This window comes from Salvelinus namaycush, chromosome 41 (genome assembly GCF_016432855.1).
Source record: "Salvelinus namaycush isolate Seneca chromosome 41, SaNama_1.0, whole genome shotgun sequence".
Classification (NCBI taxonomy): Eukaryota; Metazoa; Chordata; class Actinopteri; order Salmoniformes; family Salmonidae; genus Salvelinus; species Salvelinus namaycush.
Genome location: NC_052347.1, coordinates 16,809,948 through 16,837,117, shown reverse-complemented (window position 1 = coordinate 16,837,117; position 27,170 = coordinate 16,809,948). Strand labels below are relative to the sequence as shown.

General features: G+C 40.0%; 2 protein-coding genes across 2 annotated transcripts in view; one reads left to right on the top strand and one right to left on the bottom strand.

The window, feature by feature from the left end:
- The first annotated feature begins 5,544 nt into the window (after window positions 1-5,544).
- Window positions 5,545-7,538, top strand: LOC120034572 (recoverin-like). Its single transcript, XM_038981170.1, has 3 exons — window positions 5,545-6,090; window positions 6,450-6,561; window positions 6,711-7,538. Exons 1-3 carry the CDS (start codon window positions 5,710-5,712, stop codon window positions 6,827-6,829), a joined length of 612 nt encoding a protein of 203 aa, XP_038837098.1. The 5' UTR covers window positions 5,545-5,709; the 3' UTR covers window positions 6,830-7,538.
- A 3,306-nt stretch (window positions 7,539-10,844) lies between these two features.
- Window positions 10,845-27,170, bottom strand: part of LOC120034014 (growth arrest-specific protein 7-like) — a 35,835-nt gene continuing 19,509 nt past the window's right edge. Inside the window, exons 6-14 of the mRNA XM_038980408.1 lie at window positions 19,916-20,014; window positions 19,157-19,272; window positions 17,909-17,983; window positions 17,702-17,780; window positions 16,821-16,949; window positions 16,096-16,219; window positions 13,463-13,542; window positions 13,232-13,330; window positions 10,845-10,958 (exon numbers count right to left, since the gene is read on the bottom strand). Of these exons, the coding sequence (XP_038836336.1) occupies window positions 10,845-10,958; window positions 13,232-13,330; window positions 13,463-13,542; window positions 16,096-16,219; window positions 16,821-16,949; window positions 17,702-17,780; window positions 17,909-17,983; window positions 19,157-19,272; window positions 19,916-20,014 (915 nt within the window). The remainder of the gene's footprint in view (window positions 10,959-13,231; window positions 13,331-13,462; window positions 13,543-16,095; window positions 16,220-16,820; window positions 16,950-17,701; window positions 17,781-17,908; window positions 17,984-19,156; window positions 19,273-19,915; window positions 20,015-27,170) is intronic.

Genomic DNA, 27,170 nt, shown 5'->3' with positions numbered 1-27,170 from the left:
GACAAATTGATGCTGTTCTGAAGGCAAAAGGGGTACAACTCAATATTAGTTTTGTACACTCAGTGTATAATTTCATCATACTGTAGCTGCTATCATAAAGGTCAGATCAACTCAAAGTGTGACAGTGACTTCAGGTTGTGAAACACATTATTGCATGAGGCTGCAGATCAAGCATCAACATGTGTGCATGCAAAGTCAATCTGTTCCTATTTGATAGCCTGGTGATTGGCTTATGCAGGATGTTACATGCAAATGTAGGCAAACTGCTTTGGGAAATAGGCTTAAGAGATGACAGATGTTGGGAGAAAGGATCCTGCATTTTCTTCAACTGATTTGTCTTGTCCATAACTACTCTCCACCAATGAAAACCAAGAGGGCAGCAAGTGCCACTTCCTTCACTGATCAGCAGTTGTGGCCTACCTATTGGAGTTCAGTGCATGGAGCTGACTTGAGTGACACAGAATGGACACAGGGTCACAGGTATCTAAAAATCTCCACTGTGTTGGTGAGGTGCAGTAATTCTTGACATGGAGCTAACATCCAACATCACTGAATGATTGTTTCTATTCAGAGAATTTGATACTGACATTTGTACTCAGCTTTCTGAGAGACCAAACGTTTCTGCACAGACCGTAAAAACAAAGGACCCAGAAGGATTGTTAGATCAGGGAATGAGGAATTAATTCCTCATGGCAGAAGTTATACAGTACACTGTGGAACTACCATGATAATGCTTAGTAATGATATTACATCTTATGTAATACCAAGCCTTAAATGTACTCTCTTGTGACTTAATGGGGCAGTGTCACTTAATAGATCCAACAGAAAACAGAGATGACAGAGATGACTCTGCAGATTCAAGTGGTGGGGAAAACAGGGCAATAAAATGTATGTATAATCAATCAATATTTGACATAATATTGGACACCTCCTATTGGAAAGTAAGGCAAACCCAGTGAGCTGAGAGTATACGATTGCAGCACAACGATGTTTTGTCAGAAACTGTAAACATAATCCATATGTTGGTATATTGCCTTCCATGTGCTATTCGCCTTAAAAAGGCACAAATACCAAAACATTACTTTCAAGTGAGTGGAACCAGACCGAGGGTTTGAGACATTTTTCCTTGTATTCTTGTGGTCATCTATCAATTCTGTAGTATGTTGAGGGTTGGGTAATATTTTCCCTAGGAAATATAGTCTACCCTTGATTATGGGGCCATCTTAGTTGATTTACAATATTATGTGCAATGATATGCTTATGACCCAATTACTTTGAGTCCATACTGTTTGAGGGAATTTTGATATATAATTTTGGAATGTACACTTGCCAAATGCCCAAAGTCTATATCTTCACCAGCTTCAGAGTAGTGCTGAAAAACATTCACCAACAACTGTCTACTTCCAATTCCTCCTATTCTTATATAACAACCAATAAAACATGAACATGATTTCCCCTCTCAACTATACCTGTATTGTTTTTGTTTTTGGCCAGAATCCACAATTTACAGAATCAAAAATGACCAGCAGTAGATGAAACATGCAACCTTAAAACTCAAAGCTTACAAAGGTATTCCAGCAAAAATCAGGATTATCCTCAATCTGAATCCTTTCATGTTTGCAAGGCAAACTGAGCACCATTGATGGATGAGGACACTGACCTTGTTCAACTCCATGTAGATACACACTGCTCTGAACATGTCAGCACACTCAGCTGTTGAGCTGACATCCTGGATGTCATGAGAAACATGCATACACTGGGCTGTACAGAAGCAAGCAAACATAAAATAAGAATACATTTGGACCTGATATACTTGTGAGAGTTTAGATGCCAATGTAAGAAATGTTGATTTTGGCATCATGATGGTACTGTAGGCTGCTATGTCCTGAGGCTCTACAGGTAACACCACTCAGTGTGTTGTTATGGATTTAGAGGTCCACTTCTTTCTTTTCCTGTAAATAGCCAGGAAGTTATTATAACTGGAACTCAACTTACACTACTATATCCTGACCATTATAAAGAGATAAACATCAGTAATAACTAAAACATCAATCTAATTTCCCACCGACATTTTTTACAGTAGTATTTCTTAATGCTGCTTACATATATTTGAGATACTATGATTGGGTTAACTTGCCATCTGATTATGCAAGAGAAATTCCAGATTGAAGGCATAGGAGTGCTTTGAGTGCTTAATCAAATCAAATCAAATCAAGTTTATTTTATATAGCCCTTCGTACATCAGCTAATATCTCGAAGTGCTGTACAGAAACCCAGCCTAAAACCCCAAACAGCAAGCAATGCAGGTGTAGAAGCACGGCGGCTAGGAAAAACTCCCTAGAAAGGCCAAAACCTAGGAAGAAACCTAGAGAGGAACCAGGCTATGAGGGGTGGCCAGTCCTCTTCTGGCTGTGCCGGGTGGAGATTATAACAGAACATGGCCAAGATGTTCAAAATGTTCATAAATGACCAGCATGGTCAAATAATAATCAGGAATAAATGTCAGTTGGCTTTTCATAGCCGATCATTAAGAGTTGAAAACAGCAGGTCTGGGACAGGTAGCACGTCCGGTGGACAGGTCAGGGTTCCATAACCGCAGGCAGAACAGTTGAAACTGGAACAGCAGCAAGGCCAGGTGGACTGGGGACAGCAAGGAGTCATCATGCCCGGTAGTCCTGACGCATGGTCCTAGGGCTCAGGTCCTCCGAGAGAGAGAAAGAAAGAGAGAAGGAGAGAATTAGAGAGAGCATACTTAAATTCACACAGGACACTGGATAACACAGGAGAAGTACTTCAGATATAACCAACTGACCCTAGCCCCCCGACACATAAACTACTGCAGCATAAATACTGGAGGCTGAGACAGGAGGGGTCAGGAGACACTATGGCCCCAATCCGATGATACCCCCGGACAGGGCCAAACAGGAAGGATATAACCCCACCCACTTTGCCAAAGCACAGCCCCCGCACCACTAGAGGGATATCGTCAACCACCAACTTACAATCCTGAGACAAGGCCGAGTATAGCCCACAAAGATCTCCGCCACGGCACAACCCAAGGGGGTGCGCCAACCCAGACAGGAAGATCACGTCAGTGGCTCAACCCACTCAAGTGACGCACCCCTCCTTGGGACGGCATGAAAGAGCACCAGTAAGCCAGTGACTCAGCCCCTGTAATAGGGTTAGAGGCAGAGAATCCCAGTGGAGAGAGGGGAACCGGCCAGGCAGAGACAGCAAGGGCGGTTCGTTGCTCCAGAGCCTTTAATCCATTAAAATGTTCAGTACATAAATATGAGTTAGGAATCCATCTGGCTGAACATTGTGCTCAGCAGTTATGATTTGCACAACTATGTTTGTGTCCCCTGTGTCACACTGCCATCACGTCAGACATAAGCTGGTTACCCTAGCTTCATTCCCTCTATGACGTCAGTTGGTTTTACTAGGTAACACATTAGATCAAGACCTAAGCTGATATGAGCTCTGCTGGGGCTGCCAAAACTAAAATGAGATGCAGTTAAATAGTTAATAACACATTCACACACACCATCCCACCAAAATACCCTGAAAACCCTAAAAGTTATTTAGGTACGGTATAAAGTTATAAAGATATACGGTATAAAGTTATAAAGATGCTGACATTAACACCAATACCATTTCCCCCATTGTGTCATAGATGATCAGACGTACAGTACTGTAAACGGGTTGCTTAGACTTCACTCTCTTGTAACAAGAGGGCAACGCAAATACCTTGAGCTGAGCTCAGCACACTGACATCTTAGCCTGGTACCTACACAACATACCACTAACACCATAACACACATAATGCTAATTGTCTCACTATCATTTACAGTTTTTATGCTGTTAATACCATTGCCAGTCATAACAATTTACTTGAAGATGGTATTATAGGCATCCATATTATTGATCATTCAAATAATAATTCTGAATTTCAAATCAATTACTCCAGAGAACGCGCTTCCACTGCTCCAGAGTCCAATGGCGGCGAGCTTTACACCACTCCAGCCGACGCTTGGCACTGCGCATGGTGATTTTAGGCTTGTGTGCAACTGCTCGGCCATGGAAACCCATTTCATGAAGGTCCCCGAAGAACAGTTCTTGTGTTGATGTTGCTTCCAGAGGCAGTTTGGAACTCGGTAGTGAGTGTTGCAACTGAGGACAGACGATTTTACGTTCTACGCACTCCAGCACTCGGCGGTCCCATTCTGTGAGCCTTTGTTGCTCCTAGACATTTCCACTTCACAATAACAGCACTTACAGTTGACCGGGGCAGCTCCTGCAGGGCAGACATTTGACAAACTGACTTGTTGGAAAGGTGGCATCCTATGACGGTGCCACATTGAAAGTCACAGAGCTCTTCAGTAAGGCCATTCTACTGCCAATGTTTGTCTATGGAGATTGCATGGCGCTGTGCTCGACTTTATACACCTGTCAGCAATGGATGTGGCTGAAAAAGCCCAATCAACACATTTGAAAGGGTGTCCACATACTTTTGAGGATGTAGTGTATAACAACGTTTCCTTGTTTAAATCCCTACCTTCTGTAACCAATACTGAAATAAAAATTAAGACTTGCTTTACAACACTACGTAAAAAACTTGACATATGTCAATGACATGGCAATGTTGACATGGTCTGAGCAGGGTCATCTAATATGGGTGTCAATATTGGCAAAGACTCTGTGGAAACATTAATCATTTTCAGGAATTTAATCTAAATTAGCCAACTTTTCTAATTACGCTGAGCATTAGCCAGTTCTAGTAGAGGAGTGTATGATGCTGTGACAGAGCTGTCAGAGTAAAGCCATCACTCTCACAGCACAGCACTTACTCAGCTCAATTCCTGAATTCATTCAGGTCCAATTACTAAAACAGCAGACGGCCCAGTAATCTGCCATGAGACTGTTACAATGGAGAGACTATTCATCTCATCTCCCTATGCTAGCTACAGGGACAGCCCCGAGCTGCTTCACAGACACGAATACCCTGCTCTACAGGTGGGCTGAAACTTGCACACCTTTCACCCTGCTCATTCACATATCTTGTTTACCACAAACCAGGTAGCCGGCAGGTAGCCTAGCGGTTAGAGCGTTGGACTAGTAACCAAAAGGTTGCAAGATTGAATCCCCGAGCTGACAAGATAAAAATCTGTCGTTCTGCCCACTGTTCCTAGGCCGTCATTGAAAATAAGAATTTGTTCTTAAATGACTTGCCTAGTTAAATAAAGGTAAAATAAAAATTAAGTCAGTGAACATCACTGTAGTGTCAACTACAATAGGTGAAATAGGATGGTAGTATCAGTATTTTTCAATGGAACAATGGACATATTACATCCAGAAAGCTCAATCTAATCCTTGGCTAATCTTAAACTGTATCAACCTGTATTATGCAAAGCTTGATGTCATTGTGCCTGTATGATGCACACACTACTACCTCATTGGACCCTAGAAAATATGTCAACCTCGTATGACGTAGTTATCCTCTTTATCTTCAAGACAGCTTGTCTGGTATTTAAGTAGCGATGACCATAATCCTGTTCAGCACATTGTGAAGTGGTCAGGGTGAGAAGGAGAGTCAGACCAAGTCAGGAAGAAGCCAACAGGAGGTTTCCTCCAAGTCAGGTGAGAGACGTAGTACACACAGAACAAGAAAAATAACAATATTATCCATTCACCATAGTGTTTCTTTGCAGCATGGGGAATTCTAAGAGTGGGGCACTGTCCAAGGAACTTCTGGAGGACCTGAAGTCCAATACTAAGTACAACGAGGCCGAGCTGTGTGTCTGGTACCAGTCCTTCCTCAAGGAATGCCCCACAGGCAGGATCACCAAGGAGCAATTTGAGGGCATCTATGCCAGCTTCTTCCCTAATGCAGACCCTACTGAGTACGCAAGGCATGTCTTTAGGAGCTTTGATACCAACGCAGATGGTCAACTGGACTTTAAGGAGTACATTGTGGCCCTGCACCTTACCTCCGGAGGCAAGACCCTGCAGAAGCTAGAGTGGGCCTTCGCCCTCTACGACGTGGATGGAAACGGAACCATCAGCAAAAATGAGATCCAAGAGATTGTTAAGGTACAAAAACAAACAATTTCTCTGCCTCTAGTGTGAAGAGACAGTGGTGGTGGTGGTAATTACTGAACCACTCAGTATACAAAATGGACATAAACAAAGATCTTAGTTGCAACCAAAAAGTGCAACAAGATGAATCAAATTAAAAGCAGAACATATATTATTTCATACATTTGTGAAATGATTAGGTGAATTGTTTAATATTCTATGTATTCAGTCATCCCATAAAAATATGATGGGAGAACAATCTTTATGTAGTCTGCATTTCATGAACTGTGCTATTATAGTACATGTGCTGAATTCAGTATTTAATCTACATTTGAAAGTTACATGTTTTTCCTTATTGTTTGATTGCTTTACAGTCAATATTTAACATGATCCCCGAGGAAGACCAAAAGGACCTGCCTGAAGATGAGAACACACCTGATAAGAGAGCAGATAAAGTCTGGGACTTTTTTGGAAAGAAAGAAGATGGTAATTTTGATTGTGAAGAATTTTCTAAATGTGATACGATGAGAACTTCTGGCATGAGTGACTTATGAGTTTTGCACAATTAGACACATTAAATAAACAACCATAATAATGTTGATTCAGTCATGACATTTTCTATGTTTCCTTTCCAGACAAGATTGCAGAGAGGGAATTCATTCAAGGAGTGATGGACAACAAGGACATCCTACGATTGATTCAGTATGATGAGCCCCAGAAAATCAAGGACAAACTGAAGGAGAAGAAACAATAGCTTTCCGACAAAATCATTCTTTTGAATTCTATAAGACTGTTCAAAGCTTTACTGTTTACAAACCCAACTCTCCTGCCAGACCTGGGCTCTTTGTGCGCTAGACAACATTGGCATACACATTGAAGTACCGCACATTGTGGTGGATGACCTGTTTGTCTATGAGCCACCTGGACTTTTCTTCACACTCAAATAACTGTTCCGTGCTCTAGAATTATGGGTGTTCTTTTCTATTTCCTAATGAAATAATGGTTTCCAAGATTCTGTTGCCTGCTGCTGTGTTCACCTGCATTCATTAGTTTAATAAAGAGAAAGCCACCAGGAAAGGACCCACTGGGCACACACTGGTTGAATCAATGTTGTTTCCATGATATTTCAATGAAATTACGTCGGACCAACATAGAATTGACATCTGTGCCCAGTGGGGAGCTCCTTATGACGGGAATTAGGCTTAAGTTAACACTCCCTGTCTTACTATCAATCCTATTAGTATGTGAAGGTCAGTTTAGAAACATCCTGCCAGAGGTTTCTTATTAAGGTAATCATGTCTATAGAATGTGTCTGATAATGTGCTTAGCAGGACTGAAACCTCATACAATGTACAGTATTCAACTGGTAGAACAAAGGAAAAGGAGTCTTTTTCTTGAATATTGTTGACATTTTGTTGATGCTGTCAGAGACTGCTGGAAACTATATCATAAAAAACGCTGTGAAAAATGACATTATAAAGGGGTTCTAAAAACATTTAAAATCATAAATATATATACTGCTTTGAGTGAACATGCAGATTGGTCACTTCAGGTAGCTATGTTTTTAAAGGGATTTAAGTAGAGAAAAAGAGTAAACGTGATATGTAATATTACATTTTTGTTGAAAGATTCAATGCATTCTAAAAAGAGCAATACAGATGTGCTTTCACAAATGAGATTTCTTTCTTGTTTGCATTTTTATTTCCCTTCAATATGCGTGTATTTAAGTGTGTAGAGTTGTTATGTTTTGAAATGGTATCATCCTGAATTTGATCATATAAAACACCCTATGCTGGTTTATATTGTTAAAGAGACATACTATAGTATCAAATACAATAACTGTCTTTGTTTACAAGATCGATAGTAAACATATAACTAAATGAATTGATAAGATAAGATTGAGGAGCAGCCTCAAACTATGAGAGTAGAAAGGTTCAGAACTGTTGTGAAACACCACAGCACAGTTGAAACATATATGGCAAGTAGAAATCAAAACTAGAGATAGATGGGAGGGACTAAAGGGTAGCTGAAGGGTGGGACTAAAGGAAGAGGGATAACTAAGGTATAATGTACTGTGCCCGTAAAATGTATTGTATAAGCAGGGAGTATAAGTCTAAGTACTGTTGTCCATTAGTTTACTCCAATTAAGGAAGGTTAGGGGAAAATAATAAATTAGAAAAAAATATATATTGGAAATGACGCAAACAATTACATTGATAGAACCCACAATCTGCAATATTAAAGATGATCTAGACTGAGGAGCAGCCCGCTCCATACATTACACACGTCAAATAATGAATTACAGAACATGTGCTTTAACTCCAATCATATGTCATCTTGGCACTGTAATTGTCCAAGCTGTAAGGTCAGAAACACAGGGCTTGACTCGTTCTCTCTCTAAAGCCTGATTTGGCTCCCAGTAATGCATGGCCGGGTTTCATGTCAATATTCCCCCACCTGGCCTATCTCCCTGGATCTCCCTGGCCAATCCACAGACAGTCAGAGGGGAGGGGATTGACTGTAACAGCCGGAGGCAAAAGGCTGAATTTCATCTGCTTATTGGGATGAATCCAATTCATTTAAACATGTCCCAGAACTTGAAGTAAGCCAAACTGTATGTAAGCCAGTATATGATAATGAAACAAAACCCTTTTAAGTCTTGTCAAATCGTATTTCCAAGGAAACGATTTATTGTAGACACAGCATTCTACAGTATATTGTCTGGACAAAGGTCACCAATGATTTGATATTTCTTTAAAGATTGGAAACATTTGAATTGATGTACATGAGAAATGGAAATCAGTTAACAAAAGGCAATTAAATCAACATTAACATTACTACAAAATGACTGGTTAAGTTAAGTACATTAACTTCTAATGTAAGAACTTTACCATAACACATGTAACATTGACACATACTGTAGCAGGATAACTTATACAATAAGTACAACATTTCAATCTGTATTAGTTTGGGATAGAATAATGCAAATCATTTCAGTGGTATTTTCATATTTTCTCACCTAGAAACAATGTGGATAAGGCATGTATATAGTGAATAGATGTTTTCTCTGTATGCATGTCTTGGCATAGTGAATGTACTATCCACATTAGAATATGAAAGGAATGATAGTTTGAGGAGATGGTCCATAAACACAATAAATCCCTGCTTTGTTACACTTCCAGAATAACTAACAGACGGCAAAATACAGACTGAGACAGACTGACAGACAGACACACAAACATGCAGTATTTTATATCATGTACACTTGTTTAGGTGGATATGTTGGCTAAAGGCTATGCTAGTATCTGTTAATAGCATACTGTATGAAATGTATGGATGAGTACAGGTTCCAGTGCAAGTAACCACTTTTTCTGATGAGCTTTGCGAGTCATTAAAATGTGACTTGGAGAGTCCAACTGACCACTTTTTCTGATGAGCTTTGCGAGTCATTAAAATGTGACTTGGAGAGTCCAACTGAGCACTTTTTCTGATGAGCTTTGCGAGTCATTAAAATGTGACTTGGAGAGTCCAACTGGGCACTCCTCTTGGATACACAAAGTGTGTTTAGGATAAATGCAAAATAGCAATTCCCAACTCTAAGCAATGGTTGACTCACAAAGTGCCCGTGCAAAATAAATGAATGATTTTAGAATCTGTTGACTATTATCCTCTTATAATTCATTGACAAACAACAAGGTACAAACATTTAGTTGACCGAAAGTGCAAGGCCACTTAAACAGTTAACAGCAAAATACATCTAGCTTGTATCTACAAATATACACCGATGCAGAATAGAATATATCAAGAACATTCCAGGTACTGTTTATAACCTTGAGGCACTAAAAGGTGTTCATTGTAACATGGATCGTCGTCATCGTCTCACCACTGATCCAAAATAGACTCAGGCCTTTGTTCCAATCTGCCACACGAGGCTGTTTCACAATCCTAAACATCTTACCCTATTCAACTTTGAGAGAGGTTGTTGTACATAAATTCATGTTCATAACAAACCTTAATGAGTTGATTCACTCCTGTTCATTGAGTGCAGTAACTTGGAGTATATACTTTCTGTAAACACATCCCATATACATTGTACTACAGTGCCAAGACAGCCATCATATTTCACAAATATGCACTTAACCGTATAAAGTAAATGTAAGATATTTTCCCAAAACATGCATATCTTGACAGGTAAAATGAATGGGCGTAAATATGAAAATCTATCATATTTAATATAGGATATCACATAATGTTTCATATTCCAGTATCTAAAATAAAGTGAAATGTTAATAATTAGTTGTTCAGTTTATATGCCAAAATTCTAAGGTTTTACAATGCATCCAATCTATTCGTCAAATACATAAAAATGTATCCTTCTTAATAGTGTAAACTTCTAATTTTACAACAGATAAAAAAACAAATGATTGTTTAAGCTTGTTTAGTGGCATTCATTATACAGAGTAAAACCATCAAACATTGTATTACTGTAACATGCTGGTATCTGGACTATTGATCTGTCTCTTGTTTTTCCATTGTCGGTTCAAAAGCACTGCATTGGGAATGCTACCTTTTCTCCAGTTATCACTGTGATAACATTGTGCTATTCTGATGTCATCATAGACAGAATGTACAGGCCTCACCTTATCCTGAACATACATGCACCTGCACCTGTAGCTGTAGTTGGAATGTTCTGTGAGAGGCCTGGGATTCTGACAGTATGGAGGTGGAGGTGTTGCCTCTGGCTGCTTGAGGTACGTCAGTGTAGTTGACTATATGTCCATGTCCACAGGGCGGAGCTCCCCGGTCTTGTGCTCCTGCACCCACAGCTCTCGGTCTTTGGCTGGGTCCACATTCTGAAGCAGCTGATCCACTGGCTCCACCGTCTGCCAACCAACACACACACGGGGGCTCATATGGACCTTCATCACACATGAAGCCAACACTGACACATCTCATAGACAATGTAAATGCTTAGAGAACTCATAGATGCTCATTTAGAACACAGTACAATGAGGGGAGAGACAGACACGTCTATCCATAGTGGACAGGGTTAAGCATACTATTTCTGGAGACACATCAAGCTGCCTTTTGCTAATACAACTGGAGGCAAAGAAGTGTGCCAGCGGGTATCAGCTGAGCTTGTTATAGTGGCCCTCTAAAGGACCTCCTTATTAGGCTGATCAGTAGTGTGTGCCACCTGTAATTGGCCTTCACCATCACCCAAAGTGGCACTACCCTTGGTATAGGACCCTAAACGTCTCGTTAGATCTGCAGGTGTTTGCACCTCCTAAATGAGGAGAGCATCTGGGTTCATTCTGCCTGTTCAAGTATGGCCCAGTGAAGCAGCCAGCAGGGGGTGATAACAGCTGGTGAAGGGGTGACAGAGGTATGGTGATCGAGTTTGGAGGCAGTGAAATCCTTTTAACTGTTTGGCCAGCATTTTCACAACAAACATGCATACCAAAACGTTGATCTGAGTACATTGCACAAATCCTTTGTATTGGGATACTTGATCTAGAATTGTTAGCTAAAAGGATCTGCTTTAAAAAAAATCAACATACACCACACTCCAAATGCCCTATTTCACTGATGACCATTCTGTTTTACTGTAGCGCTATGCTCTCCAGAAGGTAATCATCACACAAAGTGCAACCTATGTTGTATATTTCATTCTTTAACATAACAGTTCAAACTGCTCATCAATTAACTAGGCTGACCATGGCCAGTCTGGTCTTACATACTAGACGTAATATAGTAAGTGTAAATACGGGACACTCAAATTAGTATGATATGTTACGTTTGGCATGGTTACATAAGACAGAAGGTTACGGGTATAACGCGAACGTCTAGCAATCCAAAGTTTGCGTACTCGAATCTCATCACAGACAACATTAGCATTTTAGCTCATTAGCAACTTTGCAACTACTTACTACTTTTTAGATACTTTGAAACTAGTTAGCACAGGGGTCTCCAACAGATCGATCTCGCAGCCCACCTATGAGTAGCTCGCCAACAATTCTGAAAGTACATGCATTTTTCACGTTCCACCGCAAACTAACAAAAACAAATCTCACAAGTATCAGAGACCGCAAGCTCCCAGCTACAATCTAATCAACGCAACATTGCCATTATCCCACCATTGGTTAGCCACTATTCGCAAAAAAGCCAAACCTAACACGATATCTGCCAATTAATGTCTTACCTGGCAGAAGTACTGTATATCATGAGTAAGTATATCATTTGTATCTATTATTTGCAAACTTTGCCATTAAATAAGCATCAGTAGTACAGAACCATTGCTAGACCGGTACATTAGATGGCACATTGCTCACTCTCTAGATGCACAATTAAAGGGGAATTATACTCAAAAATCTAAATGTGTTAGTTTTCTTCCAGACCAAAAGAAAAAGGACTCAGAACATCCAATTTCGTCGTTTCTCTATGAACACGTGTCATTTTGAAAGTGAAAAACAACAACAATCTTAAAACAGGAAAAATAAAACTGAAAAAACATAATTTGAGAAAATATAAAACAATTTGGATTTTATAGAGCCCCCCCTTAGATTTGAGGGGAGAGGAGAAGAGAAGAATGTGACTATTTTAAAGCTAGAAAAAAATGAGTAGCTCGTGACGTTTCATTTTTTAGAAGTAGTTCTCATGTCAGAAAAGGTTGGAGACCCCTGACTTAGCATGTTAGCTAAACCTTCCCCTAACCCTAATCTAACCCTTAAACTAACTCCTAAAACTAACCATAACCCAACTTTAACCCCTAACCCCTAGCCACCTAGCTAACATTATAATTCATCATTCTTAACATATCATACGTTTGGCAAATTTGTAACATATTGTACAAATTGCAATTCATCACATATTATACGAATTGTAATTCGTAACATATCATACGAAATGGATGATGGGCATCTACAAATTAACACATACCATATGAAACGTAACATATCATGCTATTGGGGTGCCCCAGATGTACTTTTACTATGTTACGTCTAGGTCTGTTAAGGTGACCATATTCTACCCTTGAGTCCAGGTTGTCATGACTGACAGATTGGTTGTCTGACTCCAGCAAACAGCCACATGTTCTGTCAGGCTGACTCAAGGGAACAGCCACTTGTACTGTAAGTGAAATGGACACATGGCTCACACTTTGGTTGAACATGTCAGTTTCATGTCGCAGCGTTGTGTACTGGCGTAAATGTTGTCGTATCATCTCCACCCTCTCAACCTCAAGTCTCTCCAGCTCCTGAAGAACAGAGGGAAATACATAGACAAGGAATCAACCTCACTGCCAAAACAAAGATAACGATGAACATGATCAGCTTTTATTGTTTGTTATCAACAATGAGACTATGAAGAGTTAGTTCAATTGTATTACCAGGCTTGTGGTGACCATCTCCTCAAACCACTTGGACTGGGCCCGGTTGTACAGGTCCACATTGTGCATGAGGTCATCACCTGTAGAGAACAGATTCAGTGGTCATTCAACACAGTGTATTTGACAAGGAGGTAATACTCAACAAATCAACATTAAGTTGCTGGTATACCTGTGCAGTTAAATAGAGGTAGTTAAAGATGAAGGACTACCGGCTTGAAGTATTTACTACATTAAATGTAGGCCCTAAATTAACTTATGCATGAGGAAAGGTGTGCATGAACTCAGTCCCTATGTCTCCAGCAAAGGGCACTCAGTAACCATGCCTGTTGCAGTGTGGGACATCTCTATTGATGCAACGTAATGCAGAGGCTAACCTCCGATGCTAACCTCCGATGCTAAGTCTATAAAAGCTTGGTTCAATAGGGTTGAAGAAAAGTGCAAAGCAAATGTGACCTAGAAACATTCTTCTACATTTCAGTTCAATCTATTAGACATATATTACAAAGGCCTACTGTAGAAAGGGTGTAAGAAACAACCTAAAACAAAACTACAGAGGAAGTTATTTTACAATCCGACCTCTCCAGTAATAGCACATCTCAATCTATATGGAAATGAGGCCAGGGTTTGTAATGACATTTGCCCCTGTAAAAAGTGAAAGACACAAGGCAGACGTCATCTAAAGCGTGCCTAACGGGATCTATTGATTAGAGCTGTGAACTGAGACTAATGATCTGAGTGGGAGAGAGAATGAACAAGATGCCGGCTTTTATTTATTTATTTTTTCATGCTGGCTTTTTCCTCTAAAGTGTGTGCATAGATATGTACGGAAAAAGCAATCACGATCTTGGCACCAGAACTATTTGTACCGTCATACTATCTGGAATACAGAGTAATGGGAGCGCCAGGCATTGTACTGCATGGCTGATCATAGCCTCATGTTATCTGAATTAAGCACATTCACTATGATTCCACATTCACATATAAATGCAAAGCAAGACGTGTTTGTCTCCTAAGCACATGATAATGCAATGTTTTTGAGATCCACAGTACAACACAAAACACTGGAAAATATACTTGCAGTATAACAGATGGTTTTAAGTATAAATGAAGAGACATTGCTCAATATTTTGACTAAGCTAATTGCTTAGTATCATTATGTAACAGTATAACTTTAAACCGTCCCCTCGCCCCGACACGGGCGCGAACCAGGGACCCTCTGCACACATCAACAACTGACACCCACGAAGCGTCGTTACCCATCGCTCCACAAAAGCCGCGGCCCTTGCAGAGCAAGGGGCAACACTACATCTAGGTTTCAGAGCAAGTGACGTAACTGAATGAAACGCTACTAGCGCGTACCCGCTAACTAGCTAGCCATTTCACATCCGTTACACTCACCCCCCTTTCAACCTCCTCTTTTTCCGCAGCAACCAGTGATCCGGGTCAACAGCATCAATGTAACAGTTTAACTTTAGACCGTCCCCTCGCCCCGACACGGGCGCGAACCAGGGACCCTCTGCACACATCAACAACGGTCGCCCACGAAGCATCGTTACCCATCGCTCCACAAAAGCCGCGGCCCTTGCAGAGCAAGGGGCAACACTACATCTAGGTTTCAGAGCAAGTGACGTAACTGAATGAAACGCTATTAGCGCGTACCCGCTAACTAGCTAGCCATTTCACATCCGTTACAATTACATTACTATAGGCTGCTGTTGGCAGTGAGCTTAAGTGTTGTCGGCCTCCTGTCTGAGCTCTCAAACCCCATCCATGTCTGACTGAACGCCCCCACATTCCCTATCTGACTGCAGCACAGCCCCACCTCACCCCCTCTGCCTCCTGCTGGGGAAAACATAGTCTTCTTAGGCAACACAGTCTGGGAATCCACCCCAAGTCTGAACCCTGAGCGTGTGAAACATATCTGCACTGTCCGCACCCCTGTCTCTGCTCCATTTACACAACAGGCCCGGCCATGTGATCCATGTTGCCAGATCTGACTGTTTGGGATGCCTGGCTGGTCCGGATGGGACAAGTCCTCCATTGATACCCTTGTTCACTGCGACCAAAAGATTAGCCCTGGGGATTGTGGGTAATGGTCCTCTCCTAGCCAACTTATTATCCCACCACAAAAATAGATCATTAAACTTATTTCCATGTTGAAATACTACTGTCTCTCTTTTGCAATGTTTTCTGGTGTTGTGCCAGGGGGTGCTTCCCTCAACAAAGTTCTCACTCTGTCGGCTATGCCTCTTGCTGCTGATGAAAACACCACCACAACTTTACACAATGGCAGCACAACATCACAAGGGTAGGCAATTTGCGTGCAACGCAAGAGTGGCCTCAAAAGGGGCTTACGCAACATAAAAGCCGCTGCTCAGCGATACAGGGCTGATTTATCAAGAAACACAGCTGTGGGTGAATTGAACCGCTCAGATTTGAAAGGAGAGAGGCAATTTGTCGCCTTCAGAAGTACACTCTGGTAAGTTAATAAAAAGCACACCTGAGAATGCAGCATGCTTTGGGTGCATGTTCTCTCCTCTTTGGGGGTAGAATCGGCACCGCTATGGTGGTGTTCATGGAACTGTGACGTGTGGCTGCTCTACATATGATGCAATGTGTGTTTAACCCCTGACCTGCTTGTGTGGATTTCCGCCGGGCCTTCTTGATGTCTTCCTCGTGTTTGTTCATGTGCTTGATGTCCAGCTGCTGAGTCTTCACCTCCAGATCTTTCTGCCGGTCTGCCAGGGCTTTACGGGCCTACAGCAACCCAAGCAGCAGTGTGAATACAGAAACAATATGAGTCATTTCATGCTAATCCTCAGATCTACTGAACCTACAGCTATTACCACAGTCATTGCAGCCCTTTCATGTCGGCTACCTATTTCCCCACTCAAATCCCGGCCTCATCCCATAATCTATTCTTATTTCACATCACATCATCTCGTCTGTTGAGGCAATTCTCCAATGTCACGATGTAACACTGTTGGAAATGTAAACACAGCACTTGGCAGGCACGGACCGTAAACCCACAAAATCTCCTGTGTTTAATGGACGCCAACTAAAATAAAACGAACAGGACGTTATGATCGTATGAAGTCAACCGATTGATTCATCTAGTCTATATGATTACCATGGGGAGAAAATAGGCAACAAAAAGCAACAGGTTTTTCCTGAGCAAAAAAACAGTTAATCTTTATTGAATGGTTTCAATAGTCCAACAGAATAATGCTGTGGTGTAGTCAGATCATCCCTAAACCACTTTTTCTGACAAAAATTTGGGATCATTTTAAGCTTCTCTGGGAAAACCTGAATTGTAGGACAAGGGTTATAGGATGCTTTGGTTTAGAATCGTCCATACCTTCTCCACGCCTGCATAGCGGCTGGCCAGCTGCTTCCTGAGGTCTATGATGTGGTGATCGTACTTCTTCAACTCCTTCTTGAAGTTGTCTCTGAACGTCAGCAGGGGCTTCTCTACCTCACACTGGAGCTGAAGAGGTACAGTTATTACAGTTGTATTTGATATGTAATCATGTGTAACTACACTGCAACTACATTGTACCTGCCTATCTAACTACTATATAAATACACCGATTTAGAGTCCTGTTAGGCCTATACAGGATATATGTGACCTAGCTGCATAAAGCATGGATACAAATAGTCATGAAAAGTGCACTTAGGCCACTATACGTTCAAGAGGATTTCTCACTCTTCCACACGTTACCTAACCCCATCCCATCAGCCGTGGTGTCTCCGAGCTCAGAGGAGAGGGGATCATGGCGTGCTGCATGTCCGCAGCCTGGGGCTCATCAGAAGACACCACTAATTAGTCAGACAATGGAGGCTATGTAAAGCTTCAAGGCTACCTCTGCTTTATTTGAAGCATTCTTAAGACCCAGTATACTTTTTTCTTCACTGGTAATTGCTGCTGTAAGCCCCTCCCCCTCTTTTTTCTTTGCCCATGTCAGACCAGAGTGAGGTAAACAAACACCCCAGGACGTGGTCATAGAAACCTTGGATTGACCAAAGGAACACATAAATAAACTGACTGCCAACTAAGCCTTCTCTAAGGGCTCCATAGCTCATAGAAAATACATCTTATAATGTTATTGAAGGTATGAGTGAAGCATGGATGTTGTCCACTTCCGTCAGTTCACATGGAGATTTTAGAATTTGCTTGGTCTGTTACAGTACATGCAATCTATAACATCCACAGTATCTTCTAGCAAGACAGTAGGCTACCTTGTTGGAGAACTTGAGGTGGACTTCAGCCTCGTCATGACAACTCCTCTTCAGCTGGGCCCAAGCTTCCCCAAGGGTTCTGGAATGGGATCAAACAAGAGACATCAACCAAACTGGATAGAATGGATGGGTAAACACCCAAGTAGCAAACAGGTACATGGTGAAGAATATAGAACGAATAGAAATCTATTCTGTTAACTCACTCACCCTTCCTCCTGAGCAGCCAAGGGGCTCTGGGAGAGCTTGGAGAGGTTCTTAGAGTATTCATCTTCAATCTTTATCCTGCGACAGACAAAGACAGCCATGGGGCTCTAAAGTATGGGACTCAAGGGAAGACCAATAGAGGAGAACATTTTTTAAAGCTGACAGAGTTTCAGAGGAGCATTGGGGCATGGAGACACTGTCCTCCAGTATATCACCGACACCCAAAGACATACAGCACTGTGGCCACTATGATGTTCAAAGCGTATTATTCTGTGCTGAGAAGATATCAAACAATATCCTGTAACAACAGCCTGGATATGAGTTAATGCACTTTCCTGTGGAAAGGCCAGAGATAGGAATGATGTGAGGCTGTTTACTCATGGCCACCCTGAGGGCGACTCAGAAAGGCCAGCCATATTTCTGTGACATTCAATTATCCCACAAATACCCATTAACCATACACATCTGAGTAAACCTGTCCTCTACGGGAGGTCACGAAGGCCATTCCAAAGAAATGGATATGGCCAGAATCTGACATCAGGTCAGCTGTCTCACTGAACCAATGAAGAAAGGTCTATTGGGGAATGGGGCCTTTTTCTGTTGGGGCCTTTAATGGGGACTTTAAATTAATTGTGTGAATACAGTCAGGGGAAAAAGTGAAAGTCCACTTAATTCTCAAGTCTATTGAGTCAATGGGAACATTTGTTGTGGTCGCAAAATGGGGCCTCTTGCTATGCTGAAGCCTATGAAAGCATATGTTTAGGATGTCCACTTTATGAACGTCTACAACTTAACGTTATAAACCTAGTATGGTACAACACATTTATCTGAATTCAAATGTGCATGGGGATGATATACCTGGGGCGGCAGCTAGCCTGGCGGTCAAGAGTGTTGGGCCAGTCCCCAAGTCGACTAGGTGAAAAATCTGTCGATGTGCCCTTGAGCAAGGCACTTAACCCTAATTGCTCCTGCAAGTCGCTCTGGAGAAAAGCGTCTGCTAAATAAATACAATGTAAATATATGAATAGATACTATAGAGTGGAGCCAGGTTGTCAAGGACAAAATAACCCATGCTCTGCAATAACATAATGATAATGACAAGAGAACCCTGTTTCACCCTGATAAGACACTACAAACAGTCCAAATAAGATTACGATCAAAAAATATACGATAAAGAGAATCAATAACATTTCCCAACACACAAAATACACAGTATCACTGACCCCTTCCAAGCTGACTATGTTGTGTTACCTCTCCCGGACAAACTCAGCCATCTCTTTCTGCATCTGTTTGCCCTTGAGCTGTTTCTGCAGCAGCACCTCAAAGCCGCCCACAGAGGGGGTCCCCTGGGGGTCCTTCTTGTCAGTCTGAGGGAGAGGATGGAGCATCAATCACACACGCAGACCAATACAGCCACATACTTCATTTCATGGAGAAAATGACATTGTTTACATTGAGTGTGTGTGAGTGGTGAGGGGTGTTGGGGAGTGTGTGTGTGTGGATGAGTGTATGAGTCAGAGAACTACAAATGTATGTGTCAAGGAGTGCATGCGCACGTGGGTGTGTTCGTCATTTGCGTGTGAGTTATGAGTGTGTGTGTGTGTGTCTAATGGTTGAACAAGGAGCAGCACATCCCACTATGTGTAACAGGATGTGGATACGACAGGCAGTGATGTGGTAGCCCCACGTGAACCAGGTGACAGATTCCTTTCACACAATGGGCTTGAGCTTTGGCTGAGTGGAGCACATTATGCCACAGAAATACAGACAGCCACTGAGAACATGACTCAGTGGAACAAGAACAACCATCCAAATCACAGTTCAGTGAAAAGAGGCTTCTGTTACAATCACGTTTGTAGACACATGAGTTGGCGTTAATATGACAGACAAAATCTACCCTATTGGATTCAAAGTCATATGTAACAGGGCTGAGATTCCTATAAACATAGGAAGTAGGGATCTTATTCTATGAGCTGGATAGTGGTTTAGAGATGTCAGGCGCTATCTTACCCAGAAGTAGTCACAGTAGCTCCACTCATTGGGCTTCAGTAGCTGCTGCTCTGGCTGATCTGGCGTCACACTGGGCAGCGGGAAGGTGACGCAGTTGATCTGAATGCAAAAAAATTGTGAGACGAATTCAAGAGAGTGAGAGACAAGTGAGAGGTTTCTGTGAGACATCAGAGGGAGAGTAAGAAGGAAAGGAGGAGGAGGAGGTTAAGAGACTAATTGCCTTCAACTCTCAGGAATGAATGTGGGAGAAACGCTATGGTTAGAGCAGACATCAAAGGTGTCATTTGTGGGAGATGTGCATAGAAGCTTCTCATTTGGAGACGTGGAGGCTCGGTTTGTGTCTGTCATGAGGACGGGAGTAAAGGTCAGGAATGAGTAAATACTCTCAGGGGGTGTTGGTCATCAAGGTGGTGACCCAGAGAACCCTCGGAGGTGGAGAGGGAGGGGAGAAATGGAGGGGGACAGATGGAGGGGAGAGGGACAGAGAAAGAGGGAGAGAAAAGAGAGGGGGGGGGAAGAGAGAGCACAAACCGTCCAGTCCTGGCCTTACGATCCTTACACTTATTTGTGATAAACTAAAACAACATCATAACGTAGAGAAAGACCTACAATCATTGATACAGAGGAAACAACCAACAACAACCCAAACCACTGTAGAGCGGAGTCACAACTAAACACACCCAGCACTCAGACTGAATACACACTCTGGTCCACAGCGTCTTCAATTACCCTTAGAGGACTGCAATTATGTAATGTTCACCATCTGTAACCTCTCCCTGCTGGCACAACAACATGTCCTCTATCTATGCCATACTGCCAATGACATCCCAGCAGACTACATGGACATCCAGACATGCTGAATCTCAGATGCACAAATATGTATTACATGTTCACTGCTTGGCTAAAGCACACGACAAGGAAAAAACACACTGTGCACATTTCTACTAGCTGATTACCATATTTGCTTATGTAACTATGACATTGTTTGAGGCTTTGTGTTGCAAATCATTGAGCATATTGGGAGTTGAAACTATTTAGAATTAGGGAGAGATTTAGAGAAGTTCCACACACACACACACACACACACACACACACACACACACACACACACACACACACACACACACACACACACACACACACACACACACACACACACACACACACACACACACACACACACACACACACACACACACACACACACACACACCTATAAGTCTGCATAATATGCATGCTTCCACACACCACATGAGATACAGTAGTAGAAACACACATAGAAGTGTCGTAGACTCTTTCTTACCGCTACACAACAGGATTTACATAGTTGGTGGAGCCCAGTCACTTTGTTCATTTTCTGCCTGAGAGATCAGACTGATTGTCACGGACACCAGATTTACCATCACATTGACTCGCCATCTATCACTGCTATTGTTTATCTCTTGCTCACATCCTCCAGAAAATGAGACCATTTATCTGCAGCATGGCTGTCTCTATAGCTCACTACTCTTTTATGGGCTCTTAGTGGGGTGCTACACTGTTAGGACTCAGAGATTCATATTCATTACCTCTGTGAAAATCAGGGAGAAATGTATGGCACTGTTGGCACTCTGTGTGGTTTATAGTAGTTGATGTTTTTGGACAGTCAGCAAATCGAGGGTGTTATGGTTCAGCCTGACAGTGTAATGGAGATTCTAAGAGAGGCAGGCAGGGTCATAGCTTATGAATGATTCACATGATGTATGGTCATTCCTGTAGTTTAGAACAGACTAATTACACTTACCCCCAACAGCAGAAAGTGTTGACAAGTGCCAGTTTGCCTAATCAACCAGAGGGACAGTCTGTCTTCTACCTGCATTCATTATACAGTCATTTCTACCCTAAATGCTGAGGCAAATGTAGAAAGGTTCATTTATTGCCCGGATGTTTAAAAATTGTGAGCTGGACCTCACACATTGGAATGGTTTAGCTCTGCTGAATAGACAGAAATATCACTAACAGCAGGGAAAATAACCCATGCTTAAAGACATAAAACACAGAATATAACCCATGCTTAAAGACATAAAACACAGAATATAACCCATGCTTAAAGACATAAAACACAGAATATAACCCATGCTTAAAGACATAAAACACAGAATATAACCCATGCTTAAAGACATAAAACACAGAAAATAACTCATGTTTAAAGACATAAAACACAGAAAATAACCAATGCTTAAAGACATAAAACACAGAATATAACCCATGCTTAAAGACATAAAATACAGCAAATAACCCATGCTTAAAGACATAAAACACAGAATATAACCCATGCTTAAAGACATAAAACACAGAAAATAACTCATGCTTAAAGACATAAAACACAGAAAATAACCCATGCTTAAAGACATACAACACAGAAAATAACCCATGCTTAAAGACATAAAACAGAGAAAATAACTCATGTTTAAAGACATAAAACAGAGAAAATAACCCATGCTTAAAGACATAAAACACAGAAAATAACTAATGTTTAAAGACATAAAACAGAGAAAATAACCAGTGCTTAAAGACATAAAACAGAGAACATAACCAGTGTTTAAAGACATAAAACACAGAAAATAACCCATGCTTAAAGATATAAAACACAGAAAATAACCCATGGTTAAAGACATAAAACACAGAAAATAACCCATGCTTAAAGATATAAAACACAGAAAATAACCCATGCTTAAAGACATACAACACAGAAAATAACTAATGTTTAAAGACATAAAACAGAGAAAATAACCAGTGCTTAAAGACATAAAACAGAGAACATAACCAGTGTTTAAAGACATAAAACACAGAAAATAACCCATGCTTAAAGATATAAAACACAGAAAATAACCCATGCTTAAAGACATAAAACACAGAAAATAACCCATGCTTAAAGATATAAAACACAGAAACTAACCCATGCTTAAAGACATACAACACAGAAAATAACCCATGCTTAAAGACATACAACACAGAAAATAACCCATGCTTAAAGACATACAACACAGAAAATAACCCATGCTTAAAGACATACAACACAGAAAATAACCCATGCTTAAAGACATAAACACAGAAAATAACCCATGCTTAAAGACATACAACACAGAAAATAACCCATGCTTAAAGACATACAACACAGAAAATAACTAATGTTTAAAGACATAAAACAGAGAAAATAACCAGTGCTTAAAGACATAAAACAGAGAACATAACCAGTGTTTAAAGACATAAAACACAGAAAATAACCCATGCTTAAAGATATAAAACACAGAAAATAACCCATGCTTAAAGACATAAAACACAGAAAATAACCCATGCTTAAAGATATAAAACACAGAAACTAACCCATGCTTAAAGACATACAACACAGAAAATAACCCATGCTTAAAGACATACAACACAGAAAATAACCCATGCTTAAAGACATACAACACAGAAAATAACCCATGCTTAAAGACATACAACACAGAAAATAACCCATGCTTAAAGACATAAACACAGAAAATAACCCATGCTTAAAGACATAAAACACAGAAAATAACCCATGCTTAAAGACATACAACACAGAAAATAACCCATGCTTAAAGACATACAACACAGAAAATAACCCATGCTTAAAGACATACAACACAGAAAATAACCCATGTTTAAAGACATAAAACAGAGAAAATAACCCATGCTTAAAGACATAAAACACAGAAAATAACTCATGTTTAAAGACATAAAACAGAGAAAATAACCAGTGCTTAAAGACATAAAACAGAGAAAATAACCCATGCTTAAAGATATAAAACACAGAAAATAACCCATGCTTAAAGACATACAACACAGAAAATAACCCATGCTTAAAGATATAAAACACAGAAAATAACCCATGCTTAAAGACATAAAACACAGAAAATAACCCATGCTTAAAGATATAAAACACAGAAAATAACCCATGCTTAAAGATATAAAACACAGAAAATAACCCATGCTTAAAGAAATACAACACAGAAAATAACCCATGCTTAAAGACATAAACACAGAAAATAACCCATGCTTAAAGACATAAAACACAGAAAATAACCCATGCTTAAAGACATAAAACACAGAAAATAACTCATGTTTAAAGACATAAAACAGAGAAAATAACCCATGCTTAAAGACATAAAACACAGAAAATAACTAATGTTTAAAGACATAAAACAGAGAAAATAACCAGTGCTTAAAGACATAAAACACAGAAAATAACCCATGCTTAAAGATATAAAACACAGAAAATAACCCATGCTTAAAGATATAAAACACATAAAATAACCCATGCTTAAAGATATAAAACACAGAAAATAACCCATGCTTAAAGACATAAAACACAGAAAATAACCCATGCTTAAAGACATAAAACACAGAAAATAACCCATGCTTAAAGATATAAAACACAGAAAATAACCCATGCTTAAAGAAATACAACACAGAAAATAACCCATGCTTAAAGACATACAACACAGAAAATAACCCATGCTTAAAGACATACAACACAGAAAATAACCCATGCTTAAAGACATACAACACAGAAAATAACCCATGCTTAAAGACATACAACACAGAAAATAACCCATGCTTAAAGACATAAACACAGAAAATAACCCATGCTTAAAGACATAAACCACAGAAAATAACCAATGCTTAAAGACATACAACACAGAAAATAACCCATGCTTAAAGACATACAACACAGAAAATAACCCATGCTTAAAGACATACAACACAGAAAATAACCCATGTTTAAAGACATAAAACAGAGAAAATAACCCATGTTTAAAGACATAAAACACAGAAAATAACTCATGTTTAAAGACATAAAACAGAGAAAATAACCCATGCTTAAAGACATAAAACAGAGAAAATAACCCATGCTTAAAGACATACAACACAGAAAATAACCCATGCTTAAAGATATAAAACACAGAAAATAACCCATGCTTAAAGACATACAACACAGAAAATAACCCATGCTTAAAGATATAAAACACAGAAAATAACCCATGCTTAAAGATATAAAACACAGAAAATAACCCATGCTTAAAGACATACAACACAGAAAATAACCCATGCTTAAAGACATAAACACAGAAAATAACCCATGCTTAAAGACATAAAACACAGAAAATAACCCATGCTTAAAGACATACAACACAGAAAATAACCCATGCTTAAAGACATACAACACAGAAAATAACCCATGCTTAAAGACATAAAACACAGAAAATAACCCATGCTTAAAGACATAAAACACAGAAAATAACTAATGTTTAAAGACATAAAACAGAGAAAATAACCAGTGCTTAAAGACATAAACACAGAAAATCACCCATGCTTAAAGACATAAAACACAGAAAATAACCCATGCTTAAAGACATACAACACAGAAAATAACCCATGCTTAAAGACATACAACACAGAAAATAACCCATGCTTAAAGACATAAAACACAGAAAATAACCCATGCTTAAAGACATAAAACACAGAAAATAACTCATGTTTAAAGACATAAAACAGAGAAAATAACTCATGTTTAAAGACATAAAACAGAGAAAATAACCCATGCTTAAAGACATAAAACACAGAAAATAACTAATGTTTAAAGACATAAAACAGAGAAAATAACCAGTGCTTAAAGACATAAAACAGAGAACATAACCAGTGTTTAAAGACATAAAACACAGAAAATAACCCATGCTTAAAGATATAAAACACAGAAAATAACCCATGCTTAAAGACATAAAACACAGAAAATAACCCATGCTTAAAGACATACAACACAGAAAATAACCCATGCTTAAAGACATACAACACAGAAAATAACCCATGCTTAAAGACATAAAACACAGAAAATAACCCATGCTTAAAGACATAAAACACAGAAAATAACTCATGTTTAAAGACATAAAACAGAGAAAATAACTCATGTTTAAAGACATAAAACAGAGAAAATAACCCATGCTTAAAGACATAAAACACAGAAAATAACTAATGTTTAAAGACATAAAACAGAGAAAATAACCAGTGCTTAAAGACATAAAACAGAGAACATAACCAGTGTTTAAAGACATAAAACACAGAAAATAACCCATGCTTAAAGATATAAAACACAGAAAATAACCCATGCTTAAAGACATACAACACAGAAAATAACCCATGCTTAAAGACATACAACACAGAAAATAACCCATGCTTAAAGACATAAACACAGAAAATAACCCATGCTTAAAGACATAAAACACAGAAAATAACCCATGCTTAAAGATATAAAACACAGAAAATAACCCATGCTTAAAGACATACAACACAGAAAATAACTAATGTTTAAAGACATAAAACAGAGAAAATAACCAGTGCTTAAAGACATAAAACAGAGAACATAACCAGTGTTATAACTGATAACTCTTCCCCCGGCACGTACGCACGCACGCGCACGCGCACGCGCACGCGCACGCGCACACACACACACACACACACACACACACACACACACACACACACACACACACACACACACACACACTGAGACTGTAGGGTACTCAGCCACTGTTGCTATGCGACAAATTACTTTTGCTGTAAAGGCACAGTCCCCCATAATAACAAAAAATTCCAAGACGTCCTCCACTATTCTCAGAATGGTGTGGCTTCCTCCAACTCTGTGTTCACTCATTCATTTAATGAGTGATTATTGTGTGACCGCTTTGGTAAAAACATTTTCTAATAATAATAATCAAAATAACCCATCTGAGTCTTCCAAACGACACAAGATGACACCCTAACAAGCTGTTCCTCTTTCTTCTTAACAACAAGTGAAACAACACTTGAGTATGTTTAATGAGGTGGAAAACATGGCTGGCTATTCAGATGATTCAGCCCTGTGCATCTTCCTTCCATCACACTCAGGACCAGCCTTATAATATGGAGGAGACAAGGTATGGAGGAGACAAAGTTACGGGTCTACTGGTCTCAAATCAGCGGAGGCTGGTGTCACTTTAAATGAAAGGATAGGCTCATTAAAATGGATTAAAACACATTAAACACACAGTTCCATTCACTCCATTCCAGTCATTAGTATGAGCCATCCTTCCTTCACCAGCCTCCACTGTCTCTAATGGAGGGGCCATGATCCATCCCATATGGGATCTGAGACATGCTGCAGTGGTGGACATTAAAGTCGTTCATCTGTCCATGACAGCTGGAAGACAGGTCA